The 18,488-nt window shown below is 39.8% G+C and overlaps 1 protein-coding gene and 1 long non-coding RNA gene across 3 annotated transcripts in view; one reads left to right on the top strand and one right to left on the bottom strand.

Moving 5' to 3' along the window:
* LOC147145143 (roundabout homolog 2) overlaps window positions 1-16,933 on the top strand; it is an 85,419-nt gene extending 68,486 nt beyond the window's left edge. For both annotated transcript variants that reach the window (XM_086035542.1, XM_086035543.1), the window contains 11 exons: window positions 31-208; window positions 1,647-1,871; window positions 4,688-4,730; window positions 5,712-5,848; window positions 5,918-6,202; window positions 7,285-7,420; window positions 10,601-10,866; window positions 10,965-11,081; window positions 13,348-13,470; window positions 13,640-13,743; window positions 14,837-16,933. In XM_086035542.1, the coding sequence (XP_085891668.1) occupies window positions 31-208; window positions 1,647-1,871; window positions 4,688-4,730; window positions 5,712-5,848; window positions 5,918-6,202; window positions 7,285-7,420; window positions 10,601-10,866; window positions 10,965-11,081; window positions 13,348-13,470; window positions 13,640-13,743; window positions 14,837-14,848 (1,626 nt within the window). In that variant the 3' untranslated portion in view covers window positions 14,849-16,933. The remainder of the gene's footprint in view (window positions 1-30; window positions 209-1,646; window positions 1,872-4,687; window positions 4,731-5,711; window positions 5,849-5,917; window positions 6,203-7,284; window positions 7,421-10,600; window positions 10,867-10,964; window positions 11,082-13,347; window positions 13,471-13,639; window positions 13,744-14,836) is intronic.
* Window positions 5,655-11,128, bottom strand: LOC147145144 (uncharacterized). The gene is made up of 4 exons (XR_015087441.1): window positions 10,653-11,128; window positions 7,340-7,435; window positions 5,877-6,182; window positions 5,655-5,778 (listed from the first exon to the last, which is right to left on the bottom strand). It is a non-coding gene; the product is annotated as an uncharacterized LOC147145144 (long non-coding RNA).
* Window positions 16,934-18,488: the final 1,555 nt, after the last annotated feature.

The following is an 18,488-nucleotide window of genomic DNA, read 5'->3' as shown; positions in this document are numbered from 1 at the left end:
AGAATGAACAAGTCTGTGTGTTGTGTTCAGGTGTGGTGTGTGAGCAGCAGTTTGGACCGGGAGAAGCACGTCAACCGAACGGTGGACGGCGCCGTCGTGTCCATCTTGCTCAGCGGCTTGCTGCCTGACGTGCGCTACGCCGTCACCGTGGCCGCCGTCACCAGCCTGGGCGTCGGTGCCCCCAGCTCGCCTGTCCACCTTGTCCTCAGTAAGTCCGACACATTGCCGATGTTGTCAGTAGCCTCGACGAATCAACTCTATTGAATTGTAGTGATTTTATATGATCAGCATTATTGGCAATTGTTGATTCATTTCTAATTTTTTAGTTTCCTATTCATCAATATTTTTTATGTCTTTATAACTTTGTTTACCCATTTATTAAAATTATGTTACCGGTAATTTATTAACAGTTCATGCATTTATTTGTTGTATCGTTTTAATTTGATCATTTTACACGACCCTTATTATTGTAGTTATATATCTTTCCATTTATTTATCTATTTGGAAAGAAATACATCTAAAATATATGTATATGTGTTATTTATTTCTCTTATTATTTAATCAGTTATTCATTCATTTTGTATTGATTATTTTTTACCATACAATTATTAGACCTTGTTCTTCTTATTTTCATTTATTTATTTTAGGGGTGCACGGATCAATCGGCCAGGCTCAGAAGCTGTGACAATTTCCTTAATTTTGCGGGGATTTGTGATCGGCCGACCCCTTAAAATAAAACTTCTCCGCCGATCTCATCTCCCTTTGCGGTGGTCTGAAAAAGTCAGCCACACTGTCCTCTTCTGCTGTGAGATGGCTAATAGGCTTTTCATTTTTATTTGAGAGAACTACCTCATGTGCAGTTAAAACAACCTGTTTGTATTGTTCCACAGGTATCGTTCAGTGTTTTACCATAAAACAAGATTGGAACATCGAAGGTGTGTGTTATTGCTTATAAAAAAAATAAATTAAAATCAGGATCAGCTGGTCAGGCTTTTTAAAAATTGGTGATCGGACAGAAAATAGTGATCAGTGCACCCCTAATTTATTTTTTAACATTTTTGTTTTTATCTATTGAGCCAACAACCGTGTACTTTCATGCAGCTGACATGGGATTTAGTCTGGCTTCTTGAATCCCCTTTTTTAATTGATCTATTATGTTATGTTTTTTGTTGCCCGGCCCATTTATCTAATCTATCTAGCTATCAATCTATCATTTAACTATATCTTTCTATATACATCTCATCTCTAAATCTCTATGAATGATACCATTGGTTTTTTGTATTTGTTTTTATTATTTCCATGCATTTATTTGTTTCATCATGTTTATTTGTATTTATTTGTTGCTTATTTATTCATCATTTTCAAAATGTATTTGTATTATCATTCGTATTTTTGTAGTAGTCCGCAGTGCCGTGCCTTTAATTTATTCTTTATTTATTTTTATGATAATTTCTAAATTGAATTTACTTGGTATGATTGTTACTTTTGTTGTTGTGGTTCACATTCACCGCTTACTTTCATGCAGTCGACAAGGGTTGATTCCCACTCAGTCGCCCTGCGATTGACTGGCAACCAGTTGAGTGTTGTCCACCTTTGCCTTGGACAAGCTCCAGGACTTTGACTCTAACTGTCTGCTTATCCCCCAGCTGCGCCAGGGGGCTACACCTCCACACCCGTGAAAACAGGCAGCGGTGGTGACGTGAGCATCCCGGAGCGGATCACCGTGGTGGTGCGGCAGCCGGCCTTCATCGCCGGGCTGGGCATGGCCGCCTGGCTGGCTCTGATGGGCCTCAGCGCCTGGTTCTACTGCCGCCACCGCCGCAGGAAGCAGCTGGGCCACTACACCACCTCCTTCGCGTACACGCCGGCTGGTAAGCAAGGAAAACATGGGCGACAAAGGCTGTTTACAATGCAGGTCCAAGAGACCCATTCAGATTTAATGCCAATGCAGTGGACCCTCGCTATTCGCGCGGTTTAGGGACTAAGCTTCAAGGTCAGTAGCAAAATTTGTTGGTCATGGATTCCCCCCGTCTTTAAAATTCATATAAAATCCCATATTTCAAGCAATGCAACAAAACTAGCCCACGTTAGTTCAACTGAATAAACTTCACTGTTGTTGTTTTGCAGCTAGCTTGAGTAATTAGCATAGACAGCATTTTCCATGATTTCAATTGTTTTTTGTTTTGTTTTTCTTGCCTAAGCTAATGTTTTAAACAACTTCTCCTACCTGTGAAAAGTAATGCCACGCAATCTATTATCGATTGACGATTTGTGCAACGCCAAGCAGAACAGAGAAGCTGCATTGTTGCGGAGCTCTTGACAAATGACTGCCCCAAGATGGCTGACACCCTGAGGCATGGTCCATACGTCACTAAATCAGACAATGCAGATAAAAAAAACTTTTCTCATCATTTATTAATTTCATTTCATTTGTTTTCAATTCTTATGTGTATAGAAATGATCAGTCCAGTCAAGTAGCGGGTGGAAGAAAGTGAACGATGTATGCGGGGCTGTTGAAAGGTGCAAAAATATTCGGAGGATAACATAACATAATCAAACCAAGGATTTGATCGGATTTTTTTTTTTATAACTTGTCGTTGTTTTATTTTTATTTGTTGTTGTGTTTTGTGTTTTTCTTTGTTTTTCATTGGCTGTTGTGATTATTTTTGTTTTCGTTTTTTAACTTGTTCTTGTGTTATTTGATGTTTTGTATTTTTATTTGCTGTTGTTTAGTTTTTTTGTTTTTGTTTTGTTTAATTTGCTGTTGTGTTGAGTTAATTGTTGCTGGGTTTTGTACTTGAGGAATACCGTATAGAGAAGAGACATTTTACAGTAGCTGTGATTGGCTGGCAACCAGTTCAGGGTGTCCCCCGCCTACTGCCTGAAGACGACTCGGATAGGCTCCAGCACGCCCGCGACCCTTGTGAGGATAAGCGGAATAGACGATGGATGGATGGACAGATGGATTTTACAGTAGTTTATATTGCAGATATTACTGTCTTACATTCATTATATTCGATCTGTGTGTGTTTACTTTGTATTTACACTGGCAGACGACATTTATCAGGTTTTTATTCATATTTGGAAGGGGCCTGAATCCAATTTAAAGGTAGCAGTTTCCGTGCATTGTTTTTTTCGTTCTAATTACGCCATCATGACACACATACCTTCTGTACAAAAAAAGTGAAAAAGTTATGATTTTGTCACTCAAACTACGCAATTTAAATCCAGCCAAAGTGAACTCTGGTTGAACCTCTGAAATGTGACACTTTTCATGTTGAGGTAGGGGGCGTCGTTCAAAGTCGAAAGGATGACTGTGACTTCAGGTGTCACTTCTATCACTTCAAATAGACCATGAAAAAAATCCGTCGTCACACATTTCCTCCAAAACAAATAGTGGAAAAAGTCTTATTAGACCTTGTGGGACATGCTCAAAGCTTGAAGTCATTGTCGGCTGATTCAAGTGTATTCGTTTCTATAAAGCAGCAAGAAACAATACTGAGGCAACCTTTGACAATTTAATTAAGAACATGCCTTCTGGTACATGAACTCATCTGTTTGAAAGAGACTTTCTAAACCAAGGAAAAAACAACTGTTTTCATCAATTTTTCAATTGTTTTTGTTGTGGGAATGTCACCAGATTGTGTTGTTTTAGCTTTGTTTACAACAGTTACAACTCTGTATCATTTCTCAAATTTTACAACTCAAGGCCCAATTTTGAAACTTTATTTCCAGAGGTGGGCATTTTACTAAATTTTGCTGGTCTGTCATTCGTAAGTCCGTTATTTTTCATAACAAACTGAAAGTCATTGTCGGTCCGTCAGTTAAGTCTGTCAGTTAGTCCGTCAGAAATCTGTTGGTGCATCAGTCCCCCCCCAGAAAAAAAAAGTCAGAAAACGGGCGTCCGCCAGTGACGGACTAACAGCCAATGACGGATGACGATTACACGGACGGATGAAGACCCCCTTCCGTCTTTCATCAGTCTGTTTTTGGTGTCCCGTCTTCGTCAATCGTCAGCAAAACGGGCGTCCGTCATTTTGACGGAATGCCCACCTCAGATTATTTCCTACCGGGACCCAAACATGCATACCAAATCACATCAATTGCCATTATAATCACTTGCATACACAGAAAGCCCTTAGAGCAGAAGTCAACCCCAAACAATTCCGTGCAATAATATGTTCTATGCGCCTTCACGAGTCTAAACATGGCATTCTGATTAATATTGCCTTTGTGGAATGAGTTAAGCAGCAAAATCCACCTGTTTTTAGCCATCTCATGGCCATTTTGTCACTTCTGTCGACTGAAAATGACATCACAGACTCTCAGGGCTGAGGTAAGGGCCAATCACGGCTCACCTGTTTTCTGAAGCTGAGCCGTGATTGGTCGTTATGTTTCAACTAGTGAGCCTGCTTAGAACATATTCTTCTAAAGAAAAATGTTTGGGTTGACTTCCCTTTTAAATGTGTGCACGTGATAATTGAAATGAAATGGTGACTCACTGAAAAATTGACCCGCCAATCATTCTAGGTCCCAAACCTCAGTTGAAATAGCTTATACTGCTGTTGAAATTATTTTGAAATCCTGTAATTTTTCCAATTGTTTCCTATTTCAATTTCTCGAAACTGGAATTATGCATCATACTTTTTACTTTACGTACTTTACATCCTTTTTTTTTTCCCTTCAGTTGGCTTTGGTCACAGTGAAGGACCCGGAATCACCAATGGACGGTAAAGAATATGCTTTATAATTTAACTCTGATGATTGTTTTCATGGTCATGTTGTCATATACAGGTGCATCTCAATAAATGAGAATACCATGCAAAATTTCATTTATTTCAATGGTTCGATGTAAAATAAATAAAAAATAAATAAAAAAATTTAGGCGGCACGGTGGTCGACTGGTTAGCACGTCCGCCTCACAGTTCAGAGGTCGCGGGTTCGATCCCGGCTCCGGCCTCCCTGTGTGGAGTTTGCATGTTCTCCCCGTGCCTGCGTGGGTTTTCTACGGGTACTCCGGTTTCCTCCCACATTCCAAAAACATGCATGGTAAGTTGATTGGATACTCTAAATTGCCCCTAGGTGTGATTGTGAGTGCGGATGTTTGTCTCTGTGTGCCCTGCGATTGGCTGGCAACCAGTTCAGGGTGTCCCCCGCCTACTGCCCAAAGACAGCTGGGATAGGCTCCAGCACGCCCCGCGACCCTTGTGAGGAGAAGCGGTACAGATAATGGATGGATGGATGGATAAAACATTTTAAAAAGTGAAACTCTACGCGGAGTAAGACACTTGATGATTTTGTTTCCTATCGTTGTGATAATTACATCTTATACCTAACAAGAACCAAACATTCAGCATCTTAATAAATGTGAAAATTATATGTGAAATAATCAAAATGATTTTTGATATAGAAACTAGGTAGTATTTGACTGTTCTGAAAATATACTGTATATATTTTTGTGTTTATTGAATATGTGTAATATGAGTTTCACTTTTTGATTGAGTTTCCTGCAATAAAGAAACTTTTTGACCTCATTCAAATTCGTTACTTGTACTCTTTAGGTTACGCCCATTACTTATTATTTGATTTTGCCTTCACAATGAAAACAAATCCCATTCACACAGTCATACCAATTCAAACTACAACCACAGTAGTAAACATGATGAATATTTTTTTATTATATTTTTGATTCATGTATTTACTTCTTCCAGGCCGGGCATGTTGGGATCAAACATGGGCAACTTCCCGTGGCTGGCCGACTCGTGGTCCACTCCGAACCTGATACACAACAGCAAAGATTCCATCAACTGTTGCTCCGGCAAACTAGACTCTGGGAAATATTACAACGGTAAGAAAGTGTGCGAGTAAACACTTGCACGCGTGATGTTCTGGTGTCACGTTCCACATTTCTGTGCAGCTGTCGGTATGGCCAACTACCACTCGGAGAAGAACAACATGGCGTCCAGCGACAGTCCCATCTACAGCACCATCAAAGCGGCGGCGGCCGAGGAGGACCTGCTGAGCTACTACGACACCTACTCCTGCGCCTCGTACAAGCAGGGGCCCGACCCGTACAGCAGCAGCCCGGCGCTGTCCAACAGTGGCCTGGTGACCCTGGAGCAGGACCTGGACCAGTGGACCGTCCAGTCGGGACACTCCACCTCCGAATACGCCAAGCTGCACTACACCAAGAAGAGCCACGGTGAATGGATTCCTGGTTTTTCATCAAGACTTAACAAGGTTGCAGAATGAATTGGTTAAATATCTGCTGCCATGGCAACCATCAGGACACTCTGCCAAGGGACTGCTTAACAGGCATAATAATAATATGTCCTTGCATCAGTGAATTCCATGCTCTTGCAATGTGTTCATCCAAACACTCAGATCAATTCAATTTTATACATAAAGCATTTGAGGAATGAGCTAAAACCAAAACTAGGTGCTATAGATACTGGAAATACAAAAATTGAAGTCAAAATGAACATTAAATCATTTAGAAACAATTCAACAATAACAACATTGAAACAAGGGCAGAGTCTCAAGTCGTGTTAAAAGCAAAAGAATGCAAATAGGTTTCCAGTCGGGTTTTAAGAACACTACTGTTGTTTCAATTCGTGCATCCCTTAATAGCTGCAAAAATCAATTCAAGTACAAAAGACTGGTCATGATATAGAAGAGTTGACTTTTCCTTTTATTTCCTAATAAATTTTCTAGAGGAAATAAATAATTGTAACATTCCTAACTCGCAGTCTCATGCAAAAATAGGTTGTTGATACTGAGTTCATACTAAGCTCAGTCTTAATGTTAGTCATAGCTGAATTAAAAAGATAAATCAAAACAGCCCACATTAACATTGATAAGTGATGATGCACATTATATGTGTTGCACAAAAAGAAAGCAAAGCATGTTAAGTTAAACCTTTGACGTTCGCTGAACTGCGGTCTCGCACGATATGGGCTGATTGCGTGACTTTACCCATGGCAGTAGTCCATGTTTTGGAATAAGAATTGCAAAAAAGAAAAAGAGAATGACACGCAATCAAACCAATGATTCCCATTAAGCTGTGCTCATCATCTGCAATGACACAGTTGTAGTACAGGTAGCCTATTGCTGATTACGCATGTCTTCCTCCGTCTACAAAAGTAATAGGACACGTTTGATGTCCTTGACGCTGGGGGGGAAAAAAAAGTCCAAATGAGATGAGTGTCCTTCATGCTGTGACAGGTGGAGCAAGTGGACTGAAGTGTTCACTGAGGCATGTTGTCATGATTGTACTCTTGATAGAGAAACTGGTCAAGCAGAGATCCACTGGGTCGGTGTGCACGCCGGCGCCTCTCACCTGGGTGGACGTGCTGTCTCTTCCTCTTCCTGCCAACCAAGACAGACGTCGCACTGAGGTGGATGGCGAGGATCAGTGCAGGTAACCCTCTCCTTTCTTTTTTAAAGGGGAAGTCAATATAAGTTAAGCAGCAAAATGCACCCACTTTTAGCCACCTCAAGGGGCGGCCATTTTGTCACTTCTGTCGACTGAAGATGTCATCGAAGTTGCTCAGGGTTCAGATAATGACCAATCACGGCTCACCTGTTTTCTGAAGCTGAGCCACGATTGGTCATTACCTGAGCCCTGAGTAATTGTGATGTCACCTTCAGCCGACAGAAGTGACAAAATGGCCGCACCCTGAGCTAGCTAAAAACGGGTGGATTTCTCATATTCCACAAACGCAATATTAATCAGAACACCATGTTTAGACAAGTGGGCCTCCATAGAACATATTCTGGAAAAAATATGTTTGGGTTGACTTCCCCTCAAAGGAAGGGGACATCCAGTATTTTGGAAAATTAAGTACCGGTATTTAATGGCTTGTCGTTGGATTTCCTGCCCACCAGCAATTGTGAAATTAAACAGCCAAGTGAATCTTCAGTTGTCTGACAATTTCTAAAAATACGTTTGTGAGATAGCCGTTCTGCACTTCAGCCTCACTGTTACATCACAGAGGGGCTAATTTACATAATAACCACCCCACAACGAGTTCTCTGAAAATGACTTGAGCAGCAAGGCTGGATGAACATCCAGAGCCACTTTCAAGTAAGGGCAGGAGTTGGTTGGGGTTCTGCCCATGGGCCACACACAACGTAAAGCCAGTTTACGATGGTAAATAATCCAAATTAATTTATCGTATTTTACGGACTATAAGCCGCACCTTTATATAAACCGCATCCACTCTATTTAAAAAAATAATAATAATGAAAAAAACGGTATTAAAGATGAATGGGGTTATCAGCCGCACCTACTGTATCTATATGGAAAAAAATGTTATTTCCTGCATTTACAGAATGATTTTGAACTGTAAATGTACATGTATGTATATGAACAGATTCTTTCCTAACAGTGCCTTTTAACAAGGCAGCAACTTTGCGGATTAAAAAAACGGAACAGAACTAAGAGAAAATAATTGGTACCGGTAGTTATCTTCATTTCACTTCCTGCTGCCGCCTCCAACGTTTCACCATAGATTCATTGACCCTAAGCTTGCGTGCAGCAGCGTGGTTTCCTTCCTGGACAGCAAGATCGATGGCTTTCATCTTAAAACTTGCATCATGCAAACTTCTTAGTGAACTTCTTCTGAGTTCCAAGATGAAGGGGCGAAGATTTTAAAATAATTGTTTGTAATTTGTCATTCGTGTTCTATCTGCTGAAGAAAAAGTAGCATATTCTTCTTTGCATTGATTTTTTTTCTCAGTTTTGATTCTAATTCCGGTTAGAGCGCCCCTAGCGGTGGAAGAAAAATCCACAGAATAGCCACCCCTTTATATAAGCCGCATATTGACATAGCAACCCACAATTCCATGGGATATGGCATAAAATACGACACCCAAGGTCCTACGTTATCCCAGTAAGTTTTAAAAAATTAAAAAAACAGCAAAAGTCTCATTGAAGATCACAAAAGTTGCGTGTCTAACTCCTCAAAGCAAACTTTTGAGTGAGTGTGGCTTTAGCAAATGAACATGCAGCGGTGTCTGCAGGCGGCACTCTGTGGTTCCGGAGTGTTGTGCGTCTCCTCTAACCACTTGTGACAGGTTGGATTGCAGACATAGCGGCGTGGCATGGCGGGTCCGCTCTGACCGTGCCGTGTCTTTACTGATGGCATTAGCCGTAATCTGACAGCATTAATTTACTCATTCTGTTTTGCACTGACATGTCCGACATTTAATTGAGCCTCTTGGCACTAATGATGTTATTCACAAAAGTGCTCCAGGTGCTTTGAAATTAAAGCAACTCTGAAGAAATGTTGTTTGGAGACTGCCAAGTTATAGATCTTTAGTTAGTTACCCCTACCGCATATGGTAAAAACCTGATTTTTAAAAAAAAGTACCGTTATAAACCTCGGATTTCCATGCTATAGCGGGGATTTCTTGGTGCTGACTTCATTTATTTGATAAAGATTTTACTTTGCAGATTCATATTTTATTTGATATTCATGCTCTGATTAAAAAAAAAAGGAAGTTACTCACCACTTACTCACTACTTGAGTAGCTTTTTTAACTGAGTACTTTTTTTTTTAATATTATTCAAGTTATTATTTAGGGCAATATTTTTCAAACCTTTTTGAGTCAAGGCACATTTATTTCATTGAAAAAATCCCGCGGCACACCACCAGCTGAAATTGTGAAAAACAAAAAGCTTATTTTAACAATATAAGTGTTATATTTTTGATATAAGCAATTTTTTTAACATTGATGAATGACGTTATATTATAATGTCTTGAATTAGGAATGTAATGAACACAAAGAAAAAAGTATTTTAAAATGTTTCATATTGATATTTACTCAGTGTGGGCCTGTTTGGATAAACATGCGTCACTAATTCGCTTGTCTCTAAACAAAGACAATTAGCTACCTGCTGCTGCTGCTGCCTGCTGCTGTTGCTGCCTGCTGGTATGGAAGAGTACTACAATGTAGTAAAGACATGATTACGCTGCCAGGCGATAGACTGCACAAGCACACAAATTTGATCATTTCCCACGGCTCACCTGCCATCTCAGGCACAGAGTTTGAAAAACACTGATTTAGAGGACTACTTTTTACTTGCAATTGAGTCATATTATTCTTAAGTAACGGTACTCTTAATTGAGTACAATTTTTGGCTACTCTACCCACCTCCGGTTATTTGTGTGAGCTACGCTCATCTGGGCCATGACTGTGAAGGGTTAAAAGAAAGTTAAACAGGAAATCCTTATTTTCTTGTTCAGATACTGTACCTCAATTAATACATGTTACAAAAATGTGTGCCAATGTAGATGAAGTACAAATTAGCTGGGAAACCAGTAAAGGAGATGATAACACATCACCATACCGAAATGTTAACATCCAGCCTACTGCATGCTAATGCTAACGCAACACAACGTACGTCCAGGCTTGTCCACCAGCATTCCGTACCAGTAAAGTAGATGGGATTATTTACAATAAATTATTACCATACTTCTGTTTAACATATTGTAATGTTGCTGCTTGAATGAATAAACAAACCCAGACAAACAAGCAGAAAAAGATGTTTTGAATATTCAGCCCTTGCCTTCAAGACAACCACTCATGCTTGTAGCTCCGGGGAGGAAGACGACGACTGGTGTCCCCCGCTGCCCGCCAGAACCTACCTGCTGGACGAACCTTCGGCCGCCCTCCAGCCGTCCCACTCGGTCACGTCCTCCCCTCAGCGGGACACGCTGAATCCCGCCGACAGTGCCCGTCCGCAGCACGTGGACCTGCTGGCCCGTCAGCACTCCCACTTCTCCCAGTCCAACCCGGATCTGTTCACCAAGAGCGGAGAGGTGCACCAGAGCAGCAGCCGCTGGGCGGAAACCTACAAAGGTCAGTTGGAATCGGGCTTCGTGTAGCCCAAAATCGTGTCACATTTATTTTTCGAGCTCTTTGAATCCTCGAGGCTGATAACCACGCTTTCTTGTCAGGACAATCTCCCGCCGCGTTCGGCGATTTGAGCCCCACGGCTGTGGCGCACAGATGCAGGAACAAGAAGAAATCCCCCAAGGATGGAACACTCAGGCGGGAGCCACATAGCCAAGCAGGTATGACGCACTCTGAAGCATTGTCTTCAATCTGGCCCACTTAGTGTCTATTTAAGCCTGGTTTTTTTAGCTCCAAACTTGCCTGATGATAAACCATAAGCCTTCATGACACAGAAATGTAGGCCAATGTATCGAATTAAGTCAAATGTAGGAAGCACTTTAAAAAAACACTTACGAAATACACAGTAGTAGAGCAGTCAAAGAGCATTATAACAGTGTTGAACAGGTTTTATGGAAGAAAATCAACCTACTAATCCTTTCAAGTCCCTGTAAAGCAAACAAAAAAATGTCTTATACAATACAATACAATTTTATTTGTATAGCGCATTTCACAACAGCTAAAGCTGTAACAAAGCACTTTACATACAAACAACAAAATAGCCATAATAACACAAGTGAAACCTATAAATTAACACAAAACACTATATAGAATAGACACCGCAAAATTTGTCAGTCCCAGGTCGGATCAAAAGCCAGAGAATACAAATGTGTCTTCAACCCATCCAATGGAAGGTCATTCCAAAGGGAAGGACCAGCAGCCGAAAAGGCTCGATCCCCTCTGAGGCTCCACTTAGTCCTCGGCACCTCGAGCAGCGCCTCGGTCCGCAGACCTCAGGCTACGGGAAGGTGCGTAGGAGGGGAGGAGCTTAGAGAGGTACGCTGGGGCCAGACCATTTCATGACTTATAGACAAATAGAAGAATCTTAAATTGAACCCGAAAATGTACTGGGAGCCAGTGAAGGGAGGCCAGAATTGGTGTTACATGCTCTGTGTTTAAGTCCCTTTATTTATGTATTTTTCTCTTTTAGTAGGATCAAAATATATTGATCTATAGTTCCATTTGTGGTTCGACAGATCTTTTCTTTAATGGTAAGCAAAACAAGCAAAACACATGTGCCAAGACAATGGCATGCTGGAATGTTAAAACCAAGATGAATAAGGCAAGTGCCAACATGACATCCTAAAGTTGCCTTGATGGTCGACAACATCAGCACACTCTCTTTAGTTTATACCACAAAAACGATAAGACCTAAAATTGGTGTCACCTCTTATTGCTTGGTATTTCAGCCCTCGCAGCGGAACAAGAGGAACAAAAAACATTTCAGCCATCGGTTGCGCGCCAGGGGCCTCGCAATCTCAAATTCCCGGGCTGAATTTGGAGCAGAGTACTTCCCTGAATACCATAAACCTTTTCTTGTGCCTACACATCCCTACGTGTTTGAGCAGTCAAAATATATTTGCTTCAAGCCTCCGGTGGCCGGTTTGTATGTCACTGAGATGCCAGTGGGCCTTCCACACCCCGACGTGAGGCGCTAGCCGCCAGCTAGCTCACTAGCTAACAGTCTCCCACTAAAAACCAGGCAGCAAGATCACACGTTGCATCACCTCATTGCTTGGTGTTGTCGGCGTTTAGGTGTAACAGAGACACTTAAGAGAATTCTGAATACACAATTCAGCACTACATTGTTCTTAAGTCTTTGCATATCCAAACCGCAAAAGAATTTAGAAAAAAAACATCTCAGCTATAAGTCAAGTAAAAACATCATACTTTCCAAAAATGCTCACTGATCAATGCATAAATGTATTCATGTGCAGATCGCCACAAACATGTTTTGCTCGTCAAACTTTGCTTACTCTGCACGGCCATTTAAAGAATGAACAAATGCTAATGTTTTTGTAGGGCGGTAGCTTCCCCTGAAATTTTCATATGGTGCCAAAGCACTAACAGATGCCCTTAACTTGTTCTTATAGCATAGTAATTCACACTGTTCAAACTTTTACTGTTTAACTTATCTGCATCCTTCCGTTGCTGCTGCACTTTCCTAAAAAGAGGAGATTCGTGTCAGGATCTAGGCCAATAAGCGACATTTTTGGGCCGAATTGAGTGCTGTTCATTTTATTTTACTATAATAACGTTTGAATATGCAGTTGCCATGTTCATCCTCTTAATGTGTTTCGAAATGCGCTTTCAGAATGAAAATGCATACAATATAATGAAAAAGAAGCATTATCAAATAACCATATGAGATTAAACAGTCTCTCGAATATTTGTTTAAAACATATACCACAGATACAGTACATACATTGCGCATCGTATGCCTAACGTAGGTGATATTTAAAGTGTATAGCACTAAAGTACAGCAAAGGCCATCTGTTGCCATGGGGGCAGCCATCTGCCTCGAGTGGTCAAACCTATAGACCTAGTTTCCCCTTAATACGAGTTGTAACTAAGCAGGGTGTTTATTTCCCACATGCATGGCCCCAGAGCTGCCCCCTCCGCCAGCCCCCCCGCCCACCGAGAACTCCCCCGCAGCCGATGTTGTGACCCTCGCAAGTGACGACCATGTCTCCCCCCACTGGAGACCAGCCACAAAATGGTCATCACAGGGTAAGTGACTGCAAAGATAACAAGACAACAGCTGGGTGACTTTCTATTTGATGGTCCTGTAAATCCTCGTATCAGGATGGGGGATGCTTACCATCACATGGCGTTTAGGATTTAACCTATATATTGTATAGATGTAGAAATAAAATTGAAGTGATCTTTTCATCTCCAGATGAGAATGTAATCCAGTACGGGTCGTCCAACCAGATGTCAGACTACGGGTCGCTGGGTGGCATCTTTACCCGATCCCCAGCTTCTGGACACATGAGGGACCAGGTAATGAGCTAACCACATGCTAGCCAAACACATCACTGACTCAATTGAGAAATTCATGTGTACATAGTCCTGTCATTTCCTTACGTTATGCTTACCTGACAACAACAAACAACATAATTGCTAAAACTGTAACTCACGTTTAAGGTTCCTGCCTAGGCAACAATGACCAGGAAAAACAATGACAAAAAATATTTGTAACTATCTAACAATTTAATTACATCCTGACTTTTCTGCCTAGCAAGGACCAAGAAGAAAATTCAATCAGTTGTGTAGACAGATCAGAAAACAGGATGTGTTAAATCAGCTACATTGTTGCGCCAGCTAGTTAACATATGTTGCAATTACATTTTTTATGTTGCTGAGTAGTAACAAAGACCAACTAGGAACATTATAGTCTACAATTATCTTGGTTACCGCAAATTCTAGCTCCCTAAAATCAGAAATCTTGACGTTTCCACTGAGCAACAAGGATCAAGAAAAATAATCTGTTCAGTCGCCACCTGTTTTGCTCCTACTAACCAGCTAGCTATCTAAAATCTTAATTAAATCTTGATGATTCCAACATTCCTGTCCATCTGCATTGTTGCACCTGTTGGCTAACTAACTTTTTAAATTAACTTAAATTATGAGAAATTTAAACTATAATAATAGGAGACTATCAATGATTTTGTGCTACAGTGTTGCACGTGTACAAAGCTTAGAAAACAACTTTGAAGATTCTGCTGTGTAACAAGGACCAGGAAACAGAATGACAACAATTCTGTGTATCTATGTTGTTGCATCTGCTAGCTAACTAGCTAACATTTAACTTGAACCTTGAATTAGTAACATTGCTGCACCTGATATTGACCTAAAGTGTGCGAGCTGGAATTTTAAGTACATTTTCTGCTTAGCAGCAAGGACCAGGAAAATGAATCTTGCTGTGCCTTTAAACTAGATTAAACATTCTTAAAGTCTGCTAACTTTGTGTCTAACATCATAGACCAACAAAAAAAGCAATTGTTGATTTTAATTACAAGTTGCCTAACACAAACTGCTTAGCCACATATAACACATTAGCGCTGCTAACTTTGCTACTTTTATTTGCTTTCAGAACCTCATGTGAGCCGACATCGTCTCCATTTCCGTTTGTGAGCCATCCATTGATAAAAGTGTAAAAAATTAAGGACTTCACATCCAAGCTGCCTGTGAAATGTCCAGACTCAATCCCCTACCCTTTCATCAGTCCTACAGCGTTTTGTCAGCCTGGATTATTCAAATAAAAATAAAGTGTATATATTAGCTCGTGCTAATCCATAGCCACCATTAAACTGTGCACATCCACAGAACAGTGACAGGTGTGTGCGGGTGTGCATGCGTGTGTTTAACGTTTCATTGACTGTGTGCCAAAGTCAGGAGGCCACAACAGTGATGGTGTACTGTCTACTTGCATTTGAAATCCACTGCTGCTATTTACACACACACACACACACTCACAGACGTCAGGCTTGACCTGTTCTTACTGTTCACTTATTGAAGCAACACTATCAAACTATTGGGATGCAACAGCGTCCACTGATGTCCTCAATGGGAATTACACCACACGCAACTGACTGGGACAATGAAAATGATCCATCCATCCATTATCTGAACCTTTGTCTTCAATAAATATTAAATTTGGTTGTTAAATAAACTGGTGTTCTAAACCCTTATAATACATATTTTGGTTTATGTAGGAAGTTTCATATTTATTTAGATTATTTGATAATGGGCCATTTAATCAATGTATTGCTATTTTACATACATAAATATTGCAAATGTTTGCAAAATAAACATTTCAAGATTATATTGGGAATTTCAAATATTTTTATTTTGTATTTGTTAATTTGATCATTTAATACATCTATGTCCATTTTAAATATAAAGAATATGAATTATATTACTGTTTTTTGTGAAACAAACAGTTATTTTGGGATTATATTTTAAATTTCACTTTATTACATATTTTTGACAGTATAATAGTTTCATAAAAATATTTCCCAATTGTATAAAGCATTTTGTGAAACAAGTAAATGTAGTTACTTCTCTCATTTCAAATTTGAATTTATTTGTTCATTCATGTAATATTCAATACATGGATTTACATTTTTAATAGAGAAATAAAATGCACATATTAAAATTGTTACTGAAATTAATGAACATGTACAAATATGTTTCAAATTTCAGGCAACTATTTTAAACTATTTGATTCATGGGAAATTTAATAAAATATATAAATTAATGTTATATAAAGCAATTATTTCAGACTCCATCCCAAATTAAATTAATGGACTTTGTTAATTTGACTACTTCATACAGCAATTCCCTATAAAGGGAAAGTTTCAAGTTTTCAAGAATATCTTCTTTGCAGGCCTCACTAGTTGAACCAAGGCATCACAGGGGGTGGCCATTTTGTCACTTCTGTCGACTGAAGATGACATCACAGTTACTCAGGGCTCAGATAACGACCTATCATGGGTTAGCTTCAGAAAACAAGTGATATGTGATTGGTCATTACCTGAGCAACTGTGATGTCACAGACGTGAAAAAATGGCCGCCCCCCATAAAACAGGCGGATTTGTCTGCTTAACTCAGCTTCCACAAATGCAATATTAACCAGGACGCCTTGTTTCGACTAGTTGGCCTGCATAGAAAATATTCTTGGGAAAAAAAGTTTTGGGATGACTTCCCTTTAAAGATATCAAATAATAATAATCCTTAAAGCTATAATTATAATAATAGTTTCTTATTGTTGCTTTGAAAAGGATGCGCCCAACAAAAAAGTGGATGGGGATGTCCCTAATTTCTTGTCTTTTGTATTTGATCTTATTAAAACGTCATCCTGACTTTGTGTAAATACATTTGCTTCCAGTTTTGTGATATCAGCTACATTGCAGTATCTGAAAATGGGAGCTCTGCGTGGGAAGGACAAAAGTATTTTTGATCACTGACATGTCAAAGAAATTATGACATTGTAGAGAAGATTCTTGAATGTATCTCTGAGAAAATCATGTGAATATTACGTTTGAATCATAAAGTGTGAGCGCATGTGTGTACTTGTTGATGTGGGTGTGTTGTGTGAATACTGTACTGTACTGTGACACGCCTGTACATCACCGCTGGCTTTGATCCATTCATTATTTTTAATAAATCAATTTTTAAAATTCTGGAAGATTGTGTGGTGTGTCAGTACTGTTTCAAAACAAAACAAAACATGAATTTCATATACAAAGGCTAAGTTTTCCAAGTTTAGAAGTAATCCCCCGGTCGAGCAAATACTGATCCATTTGGGAGTAAATTGAGAGAAGATCATTCATATTCATAACTTTTATGCCAGATTATGCCACCGTCTGTTGTTCCACTTGAACACTAACGCTGCATCAGGCTTTTGTACACAATGTGAAGAAAGGAAGGAAGGAAGAAAAGGAAACGATGATGGAAGGAAGGACACAAGGAAGAAAGAAGGAAGGCTGTCGTCAGACAATTATCATATATGATAATTGCATCATCAAGTGGACATATTGTGGTACTGCATTCATATATATCCATCCATCCATTATCTGTACCGCTTCTCCTCACAAGGGTCGCGGGGCGTGCTGGAGCCTATCCCAGCTGTCTTTGGGCAGTAGGCGGGGGACACCCTGAATTGGTTGCCAGCCAATCGCAGGGCACACAGAGACACTGTCACTGAGGGGAAATCGATCCCACGCTGCCCGCACACAACTCAGGCGTGTGTACCACTACACTATCAGGGACTTCTATCTTGAAACCCTAGTTTAAAAAGATACATTGAAACCCTAAGCCTAGTTTAAAACCTCCCCTAAACCCTAAACCTACCTTGAAAACCTAACCATAGTTTAAAAGCCTATTTTAAAAACCCAATTCTACCTTTTAAAAAGTGCATTTTCAAAGCCTAACACTAGTTTGAAAAAAAAAAAATTAAAACCCTTACCCTAATTCGATACAATACTTTGAAACTGTAACCATAGACTAAAACCTTACTTTAAAACCCAAACCCTAGTATAAAACCCTGCTTTTAAACCCTAACCTAAATTTAAAACCCTGCTTTGAAACACTAACCACACTACTTTGAAAACCTAACCCTAGTTTGAAACCCTATTCCAAACTTCAAGCGTTATCCTTAATTGGAAACCCTAATCTGAAAACCCCAAATTTGAAACCCTAACTCTGGCCTGAACAACCTTAACCCTAGATGGAAACTCTACCCCTATAACCCATAAACCTAATTTGAAACCTTACCACAGATTTGAAACCATAAATCTAACTGGAAAGATTATCTTCAAACTTAAACCTAATTTGAAAACCCAATCTAAAATCCCTAATTTGACCTATTCTCAAATCCTAACTCTGAAGTGAAACCACAATTTGAAACCTTAACTCAAAACACTAACTCAAAAATCAAGCAAACCAAACCCAATCTTGAAACCCTATTCCAAACTTTAAAAAGTTCAAACCCGATCCCTAATTGGAACAACTAATCTGAAGACCCTAATTTTTAAATCCTATCCCAGATTTGAAATCATAAACCTAACTAGAAACCTTAACTTGAAACCTTAAACCTAATTTTAAAGCCTGATTTAAAAACTCGAACTTGACCTAATTTGAAATCCTATCTTGAAAAATGCCCATTTGAAACCCTAACTGTGACTTGAGACCCTACCTTAGAGCCAAGCTAGCCCGAACTCCCACCCCAAAGTTGATACAAT

This window comes from Filicampus tigris, chromosome 7 (genome assembly GCF_054856515.1).
Source record: "Filicampus tigris isolate MCC_2025a chromosome 7, RoL_Ftig_1.0, whole genome shotgun sequence".
NCBI classification, from domain to species: Eukaryota; Metazoa; Chordata; class Actinopteri; order Syngnathiformes; family Syngnathidae; genus Filicampus; species Filicampus tigris.
The sequence above is the reverse complement of the archived record's forward strand: the minus strand, read 5'-3'. Positions and strand labels throughout refer to the sequence as shown.